We start from the raw sequence: 9,113 nt of genomic DNA, 5'->3' as shown, positions 1-9,113 counted from the left end.
TTATTACCGTGCGAGTGCGAGGCCCTCGGGCATAGCATATTGGCATAGTACATGGAGTATACTACATGGGCTGCGTGGTCCCCACCCAACCAATACGGTTACTCTTCTCTTTTCTTATATATAAGGGTCAACTACCGCTTCCCCCCGTCCTCTCTCCCACCACCTCCTCCCGCCTCCCCGCGCCACCGCCGCGTCGTAATGGCTGACGAGCACTTCTTCCCCGGCCCCGGCGACTTCCCCGCCGGCCTCGGCGCTGCGCCCTTCTTCGGCTCTGCTTCCTACGCGCCGCCGGGGCTCGACGCCGCCGCCGCCGCGATGCAGGGGTTCGGGCTGGCGTGGGCCGACCTGCAGCTGCCCGACTCCTCGGGCGCCGCCGCGCACTTCGACTCCGCGCTCAGCTCCCTCGTCTCGTCCCCGTCCCACAATGCCGGCGGCGGCTACGGCGCCGGCGGAGACGACGTGGCCATCATCGGCGACCTCATCGGCCGCCTCGGCGGCATCTGCGGCGCCGCCGCGGCCGCCAGCGCCAGCAACTCCTGCTACAGCACGCCGCTCAGCTCCCCGCCCCGCGGCGGCGCAGCTTCGCCGGCCGCTGCGGCAGCAGCGTCGTTGGCCTTCCGGGGCGGCTGCTGCGGCTACCCCGGTGGCGCCGCCGCCCTCGAGACGGCCGGCACCGGCCGGCTGTCCCGCGTCGCCAGCAGCAAGTCGTTCGGCGCGCCGGCGTTGGGGAGCCCCGATGCCGCGCCGCCGGCGAAGAAGCGCAAGGCCTCGGGGAAGGGCAAGGCCACATCTTCAGCCATGGTACGCACGGCCCGAGTCGGCGAGTCCTCCGTCACTTCTTAGCTTGTCCTCCGGTTAAGCAACTTGACACTTTGCCCCGCAGACCCCGGCGGCGGCGGCCAATGCGAGCTCGAAGCGGTCGAAGGTCGCGGCGGGCGGCGGCGCCGAAGGCAAAGACGACGATGGCGGTGACAACGCGGCGGCGGCGCCAGAGCCGGAGCCGGCGAAGGGCTACATCCACGTCCGGGCGCGGCGGGGGCAGGCCACGGATAGCCACAGCCTCGCGGAGAGGGTACGTCCGTTCCTGGATCGATCACGATGCACGCTCATCATCTCGCTGACTGCGGCTGCTTCTCCATTGGTAGGTGCGGCGGGAGAGGATTAGCGAGAGGATGAAGATGCTGCAGTCCCTCGTGCCAGGCTGCAACAAGGTAACACCGCTGCTCTCTCGCCCTCTGTGGCTCTGTCCAAACGCGCATGACATTACATTACATTTGGTTACACTAACGCCTCCATTTGGTTAACCTAGAGCATTAGCATTGCAAATTAAAGCTTCATTTGACATCATATGCATGGAAATTGAACAACAATTTGCATGATCAAATATCTGACCAAAAAAGAAAACATCAGGAACCGTGACCATTGTACAAAATGAGCCTTAGTAGTACACATTTTTCAGGTAAGAGTACTTGATCAATTTGTGCCGGATTTCACGCAGTACTTGATCATCACTCTCGGCACAGTAATTTTGGCTAGCTATATATATATTAAAAAAAAACTCACTCACCTCCCTTGTTGGACTTTTGTGTGCGGGTGCTGCTAAAAAAGCCATGCGGCGGCAGTAACTTTGACCGTGGTATTGTACTGGTGTGGCAGTCCAAGGCGGAATGGCTCGTGTGGTCCAAATCCAATAATCCAAGACTAAATTATTGATACACTAATCAATTGCGCATAATTAATTAATCGAGCGGCGATTAATAATGAACTGGTAGGGCACGGTGCGGGTGGTTCCGGTGGGGTGGTGGCGCGGGATCAGTGCCCAATTATTGCCTTGCGGTGAGCTGAAGCCTGCCCGGCCGCGCTCCGGTGGTCAAACTAGGATTTCCTTTCGCTTCTCCTTTAAAAATCGATTCATCTTTTGAGGGTTATTAATAGCAGTTGATTGATCTAACCCTTTGGGGGAGTTGGTTAATTAATGGATTATATAATGTGCGGCGGACCAGATCACGGGGAAGGCCCTGATGCTGGACGAGATCATCAACTACGTGCAGTCGCTGCAGCGCCAGGTCGAGGTAACCAAGCAGTTGAGTTTTTCCTTTTTCCCGCGGTAAAAAAAAAAAGCTAAATTTTTCTGAGCTCGATCGCGTTTGGAATGTGCTTTGGATCCCTGGCAGTTCCTGTCGATGAAGCTGTCGACGATGAACCCGGAGCTGGACTTGGACGCGCGCTACCAGACGGCGGTGCTGGCGCCGCCCCACCACCAGCCGGCCGCCGAGTTCCCCTCCTACGCCGCCGCCGCCGCCGACCCGTCGTTCGTCACGGCCTCCCACCCACCGGCGCAGCAGCAGCAGCAGCAGCTGGTAGACTCGTGCGCCGGGTCCTTCCGCCCCGGCTCCGGCTGGGAGGCGCAGGACCTCCAGAGCGTCGTCGCGCGCCACAACCACAGCGCCGCCGCTGCCGTCCACGGCCACGACCTGTCGTACGCGCCGCAGTCGTCGCCGGCGGCACACGAGAGTAATTCCCATGGCAAGTGAAACCCGATAATTTGCCTTTACGTTACTAAGTACAAAACTGAGCATTAGTAGTGTGTTTCTTCCTGTTCGCGGCACAGTGACTGACGAGCTCGATCGCTGGCTGCTCTCTCGGTGCATGCAGGAGCAGGACAGCAGCAGCAGCAGCAGCAGGGGGCGGCGGCAGCGAGCCACATGAAGCTTGAGCAGCCATAAATGCGCTCTCCCCCGGCCGGCGCCGCCGTCGTCTGTACATACACGTCGGCACACGCTATAGGAGGCCAAGCAGGCAGCGTGGCGTCTCGATCGGGAGCGACGAGCAATGATTGCCATGAGAGGACTGGCATGGCATCTCTCTCATCGAAGCGCGGAAGGGAAGAGTGGGCCAGCCGGGTCGTCCGGGAGAGAGCTGGTGTTGCAGCAAGGGCAGTGCTGCAGCCTGCAGGTGCCCAAGCGGCCAAGCCAAACTGTAGTAGAAAGCGGCGGGGCATGGCATTCGTGGAATGCGAATGCTACCTCGAGTGCAAACTGAAGACACAACATGCAATTCTTAATGCAATGCCCATTGTGATCGGTGACTTTCCTTCACAAAGTTCAGAGAATCCGCGCTTCTGATCACCATAGTGATTGGTGTGGCTCTGCTACCCGGGAAACCAAACTGGCCTTAATGCAATGCCCCTCATCCCTCCTGGACCAGCTCCATAATGATCTTGACTCGATGGCTTGTATGTTCATGATCTCCCCATGCATGATGAGGAGAAGTATGGATTCCTAGCTAGCTAGTAGGATCAGTGATCCTACAAACTAAACATGGAACAGGCCGTCACTGCTGATTGGCCAATCATACATTTTCCAAAACTAGGAAACCGCGCCAAATAATCTGTAATAAGGAGATGCTATATATAAACATATTTCCTAGTTGACTGAAAAATTACCACATTACATACGTACAAGTTGGCCATCCATATCCATCAAATTCAAATCTAACCGTCAGAAACCAATAAAGTATTGTGCTCCATCTTCCTCCCGCCTGCGTGCACACATTATCTTCCTTTTTGCCAACCATCTCCATTGATTCCCACGACCGTCTACACTCATTCAAGCCACGTTATGCTTACCTGATTTGCCAGGAACTTTTAATTTCAACCTTCCAAGAGTTTGGCAACAAATGCAGGAGATTCAAACTAGAGCCATTTTTATGCTTTGATTATTAAGAGTCTGTTTGAATGGACTAAAAGCGGACTAATATTTGAAGGGGAGGGGGCATCGGTCCCCTTTAATCTCAACGTCCGAGCACTACCTATGGAGTGATGCACTAAATCCGACTTTATGTTTTAGGATTCTATATACTAATTAAAGTCCTCAAATCTGTATGAATATTGAAGACAAATAATGCGAGGTCTTTTGCAAGTGCTTGCGGTGCTTAGCGAAGGGGTGAGATTGCGCTTTTGGGGATGCAGGGAGAGATTAGAAGATGCGCGGAGGAAGAAGAGGAGGTGCAAGCGGTGGTGACCAGGTGGAGGCCAGCCTCGGCTCGTGGTCTTCGTTTTCCTCTTTTTAAATTTCCCGAATTATTATTTACAATATGCTTTGCGTATATAAACTCAAGTTTTCGTGCGTCCATGGACCACCCCGAAACAGTCAAACAAGTGAATTTTCGCATTTTAGCACTGCTTTAGAAGACACCCTAAAAAAATGTAGTTCCAGCCAAGAGAGAGAGCACCCTGGGCACTTGTCATTCATGTCATTTGTGTAATGGGGAACACGGTATGCTGCGCTAGCATATAATTGAAAAAAATACTACGTAACTAGGAACAGATGTATATAGGTAGACCATGGATTATACTGCTGCGTAGCGAAGCAGAAGACTTGAGGAAGTGTGGGTACTGTACGGTATGCCATTCCTGTTGCTTTTGCCAACCATCTCTAGTATTGATTCCCACACTATCTACCATGTCCCATCTTTAGTATTGATTCCCACACTATCTACCATGTCCCATCTTTAGTATTGATTCCCACACTATCTACCATGTCTCTTTTTGGCCCGCCGCTCGTTCCTCACAAGCCACATTACCCTTTACCTGATTTGCCAGACCTTCTAATTTCAACCCTCCAAAAACGGTGGAGTTTGGCTACAAATGCAGGGATTCAAGCTAGAGCTATTTTTGTGCTTTGGTTAATATTTGAGAGAGGAGGGGGGCCTCGGCCCCCGTTAATCTCAACGTATCTAGCTTCCTCTATGAGCAATAACTATCGAGTGATGCACTACCACATGTTGCTAGTGGTATTCGCACTACCTTGCCAACCCGCCCCTCATCCATCTTCTCTATGCTCCGTTTCAATAGCTACCACCGCTAGACCGAAGCCTAGAAGCTTGTCGTTAGCACCGGAAGCGGGGGCTGGCTTTTATTGGGGTCAGCTAGACCATACGAAATCGTGCAATTGCTTAATAAACTATTGTTCATGTATAAGCTATCGTTCTAGTGGAGCTGACCCAGCGCTGTTCCCGGCTGACTCTTGGTCCTTGGCACAACGACTAAGAGGAACTCCATTTTCAATCATACAAAGATTATGAGGCTGTGATGTAACAATACAGGACCTACGAGACAGAGTACATCGTACTTGTACTAGCGTTGGTAGTTGGCACCGAAATCCACTTGCACTACCATTAGTGTGCTTCGTTAATCATGCATGATGGGGCTTCTAGTTTATCACCCTCTCCGTCCATTTGACGCCGGCGATAATGATTGAACATGGGGGGGAGCAAAGCAGGGAAGGTTTCTTTGTCGGCTGGCTTGGCCTGTTGTTGCCATCTCTTAATCACAAAACAGGGAGCTAGCTTTAGTTCGTGTGCGCCCCCCTGTCATTGTCGTATGGAATCTAGACCTCCCCCGGCCGGCCAGCAAGTGCCAGAGGGGCCCTTTCTCCGAACCCAGCTGGCGTGTGGGCCCCACCCTTGCTGACATGTGCTGACATGGCAAGTACTAACAACATGTGTGCCGCTTTTTGCGCCTTTTAGTAACCTTGGTTGCTGCAACTCTTGTTGTCTTGCGAGCCCCTTTATTTTCTTCCTTGCACAAGTCCTATCTGGAATCTGGTGTGATGTGACAATGGAGACATCGTCGTCTCTGCTGTGGCTGCTGGTCCTCGAGGACGACCCTTTATGCAGAGTTGCAGACACTGCGCCGGTGAGTGTCTCTGAAGTCTGAATTCCTCTCATCTTGGGAGAGAGATGAAAACGTGTGGTCAAGATATAGTTGGTAGAGTGAAGGATCTCAAAGTTCTTCAGTTAATAGCAAGTTGCAGGGATATGAACGAAAATGGAGGCAATGCAGGGCTCGCAAAGCCGGCCGGTCAAACCGAGACCAAGGATTTTATGAACTCCGAAGGTTGGTTGGTCCGGTTAAAGAATGCAAAGAATATGCATGCTTGCACATGGTCTGAATCTTACCTACCGATTATCTTCGATCAATAATCAATCAACAAGAGAAAGTTAGGGAGTCAGCAAGGAAAAAAAGGAAACGACCCACGTGCCGCTTGCAGCGCGTCGCTCCTGCAAGCGGCACGGGTGGACCTTCGTTCGCAGCTGTCGGGATTCCGCTCTCCTCTCCCTCTTCTCATCGCCGTCGCTAGAGTAGGGAGGTTGGAAGCCCGGCTCCCGCAAGGAGGGCGACGACAAGGCGTTTCTCAACTCGGAGAGGCGCACGCTGTGCGGGCGGCGCGAGCTTCTTTCCCGGCTCTGATGGCTTCGCTCCAGCGCTTCGCGGCCGGATCTGCAGGCCCCTTGGCTGCTGTCTTTTGCAGCGCCGGGCAAGGGGCGACCACGAGCTGAGGAGGCCCTGTGTTGTGCTCGTATGGACCGCGAGCAACCGGGCTTGTGGGTGGCAGCGCTAAGGTGGAGCTAAGGTCAGCAGCGCATGTGGGCGGCGAGCACAGGGTGCAGGCGTGCAGTGGCAGCGGATGAGGAGGCACGACGGCACGAAGCAAGGAGACGTCGCCGCCCCCGGTGGGTTTTTCATGGACATGGTCTTGGTATTGCCGGCGGAGGGCGTGCAGCGGCTGGGGATGTGATGCTCCGGACGAAAGCTCTTACCGGCAATCATGTTGGTGGTGATGGCGGCAACGCCTTTGGACGTCGTTCTTCCTGTTGGGGGCGTCATATTGGAGATCTATTCCTACTGCACGGGGTTCTCTGGGTGAAAATCCTGTCCAGTTTCTGGATGAGCGACGGCGGTGCCATTGGCGTCATGCCCTTTTTCGAGGCGTCGTTTCTAGAGACTCAACTCGGCTTCCGGCAATACTTGTGACGCCGATGGTCATGGGAGGCTGTGGCAGCTGGCAGCGGTCCCGCCGTGTCGGGCTTGCGCGCGACAAGCTGGCATGGCGTAGGATGGCAAGCTTGACGGGGGTTGCTAAGCTCACGTGGAGGCGATCATTGTTGTGGTGGCGGCTAGGGGTTGCCGCATGTTTATCGGGTTGGTTGCTTGCAGCAACGATATCGTGGGATGACTAAGCTTGCAGCGGACTGTGGCGGGGTGCTCAGCTTTGCTGGGCTACTCCGGTGCGGTACATTGTCGGAAGACGGCGCAAGCGACTTCTTTGGCTTGCTGGCACGACGACGGAGGCTATGTGCGCGGGTTGAGCAACAAAGCGAAGTCGACCTGCGGTGGCGGTTTTGGTTGTTTGATGGAGGCCTTAGGAAGCAGGGCGGCAACATTGCTTACCATTCTGATAGCGACTAAAGAAATAGATTCGTGACATGGAGTACTGTGGCGGACCTGGCGAGGCCCCCACGCGCGGTGTATCTTCGAGGCGACGAGAGCGAGGTGGAGTCCAACGGCGGATGTGGCAAGACTCCGTGCGTTGTGCTTTCGTGGTGGCGATTGTGAGGCAGCCTGCGAGAGGTCTGGATCTGGTGGTTTCACTTTGTCGGGTGGAGTGTGGTGTTGCAGCGGCAATACAGCGAAGGGTCCCGCATGGCGGTGACCTTCTTGGTGCGGTGTCGTCTGCTCCTTACGGTTCCCTGTTGACGCAAAGTCATGGCTGCAGGTTCAGCGGCTACATGAGCGTAAGACTGTCGGGGGTGCCTTGTTGCGCGTCGAGTGATGTTGTATGCTGCTCTGGTGCTGCTGTTGTTTAATCAATCAACAAACACTTGCATTATAATTTACTACGATATATACTCGGATATCTTTGTTTTCGAAATTCTAAGCAGAGCTCACGATTTTAAGATGGTTTTTAAGGTGGCATATGCTTTTTTCCATCAAAGCTGAGCTAAGGTTGTCTACCAGGAGCAGGCAGTTTGGCAGATGACACCGGAGCATTGCGACTGTAGATGGAACATCCGAAATGGGCGCCGATCGATCTCATCCGCCGTACACAAAAGGGGAAGAGATTCTCCTTAAAAAGAACATGCATCTTGCAGCTTATTAATATATCGATGTCGAGGGATCATTGATCAGCTCTCGATAATCCGAGTCAAGTTGAGGTGGTTGCTTTGCCAGCTATACTGTATAGAGTATGTCGAAGCCCGGCCAAACGTGGACGGCATGTGGAACATTGTTAAGGCTTTCAATAGTGCCAAACGCAAAGTGAAAGGAAAGGACAATTGTGGAGGCTGTCTTGCCTACGGCACCCATACAACACCAACACTAACGTGGCTAGGACCGTTCAAATTATAAGTTGTTTTTGATATTTTATAAGATTTATAGTTTTTTTCTATGCTTATAGATATATGTCATGTCTAAATACATAGCAAAATCTATAAATTTAGAAATAAAAGTGAATATTGACTGTAATTTGAAATTGGGAGATTATATATTTCTTAGAAATAATTGTAAGATAGTATGGACGACGCATCGGTGGCCAAGCGCTTGACGACGACGACGCCCGTCCTTGCCATAATCTCGTCATCTTTCACCGGAATCGATTCACATGACTGCTACTCTGGTATCTGGGCGTACGATCAACTAGGTAGAACGCTACCCTACTACCCTACTGCAACTGCAACTGCTGCTAGATGCGGCTACTGTTCTGTTGCACCTACAGGCTGCACTCCTGATGCACTGCGAGAGCACAGTCGCGTCATTTATGGGGCGATTGGTTGGCCCAGCAGCCTTGGGCCCGCTCCTGAGATGGAGGGTCGCCTCATTGGTTGGCTCCTGGGCCGGCGCATGTAAAAAGCACCCGCGAACCTGGCTTCCGGAAACGCAAATGAAGTCTTTCCCGCAGGTGCGTCGCTAGCTAATGACGGTATTAAGTAGGTGATTAGCATATATTAAGTGATATTAGCATTTTCTAAAGATGATTAAAGTTTAATAAGGTAAACTAAGAACTATTAAAATATATTTATGCAACATAAACATAGTAAGGATACTCAATTATAAGAAAAGTAGCAGGAACTTCTGCTACCTAGGAAACCAACAGTCAACTTGCAGTTCTGTTTCTCAGAAAAAGAGAATAGTAGAAAGAGTTTACCAGGGACACAGCATAATTCGTCAAAAAGAAAACGAGAAGGGGGTCAACAGTTTCTGACCTGTAGGTGCAACAGAACAGTAGCTGCATCGTGATTCGTGCAGAACATCCTGGCGAGACACTGAACCA

The 9,113-nt window shown here is 52.8% G+C and overlaps 1 protein-coding gene across 1 annotated transcript; it reads left to right on the top strand.

Annotated features, from left to right (window-relative positions):
• Positions 1-3,441, top strand: LOC117862958 (uncharacterized). The gene is made up of 6 exons (XM_034746517.2): positions 1-801; positions 884-1,072; positions 1,146-1,211; positions 2,004-2,072; positions 2,175-2,526; positions 2,656-3,441. Exons 1-6 carry the CDS (start codon positions 52-54, stop codon positions 2,724-2,726), a joined length of 1,497 nt encoding a protein of 498 aa, XP_034602408.2. The 5' UTR covers positions 1-51; the 3' UTR covers positions 2,727-3,441.
• The last annotated feature ends 5,672 nt before the right edge of the window (positions 3,442-9,113 follow it).

This window comes from Setaria viridis, chromosome 7, assembly GCF_005286985.2.
Source record: "Setaria viridis chromosome 7, Setaria_viridis_v4.0, whole genome shotgun sequence".
In the NCBI taxonomy this organism is placed as follows: Eukaryota; Viridiplantae; Streptophyta; class Magnoliopsida; order Poales; family Poaceae; genus Setaria; species Setaria viridis.
The sequence above is the reverse complement of the archived record's forward strand: the minus strand, read 5'-3'. Positions and strand labels throughout refer to the sequence as shown.

What these genes read in the sequence shown, in the direction of transcription:
- LOC117862958 (XM_034746517.2), top strand. Translation starts at nt 52, where the DNA reads ATGGAGTATACTACATGGGCTGCGTGGTCCCCACCCAACCAATACGGT. An exon ending in TCGTGCCAGGCTGCAACAAG is followed by an intron (nt 1,212 to 2,003) that starts GTAACACCGCTG and finishes GCGGCGGACCAG; the next exon opens with ATCACGGGGAAGGCCCTGAT. An exon ending in ACACGAGAGTAATTCCCATG is followed by an intron (nt 2,527 to 2,655) that starts GCAAGTGAAACC and finishes CGGTGCATGCAG; the next exon opens with GAGCAGGACAGCAGCAGCAG.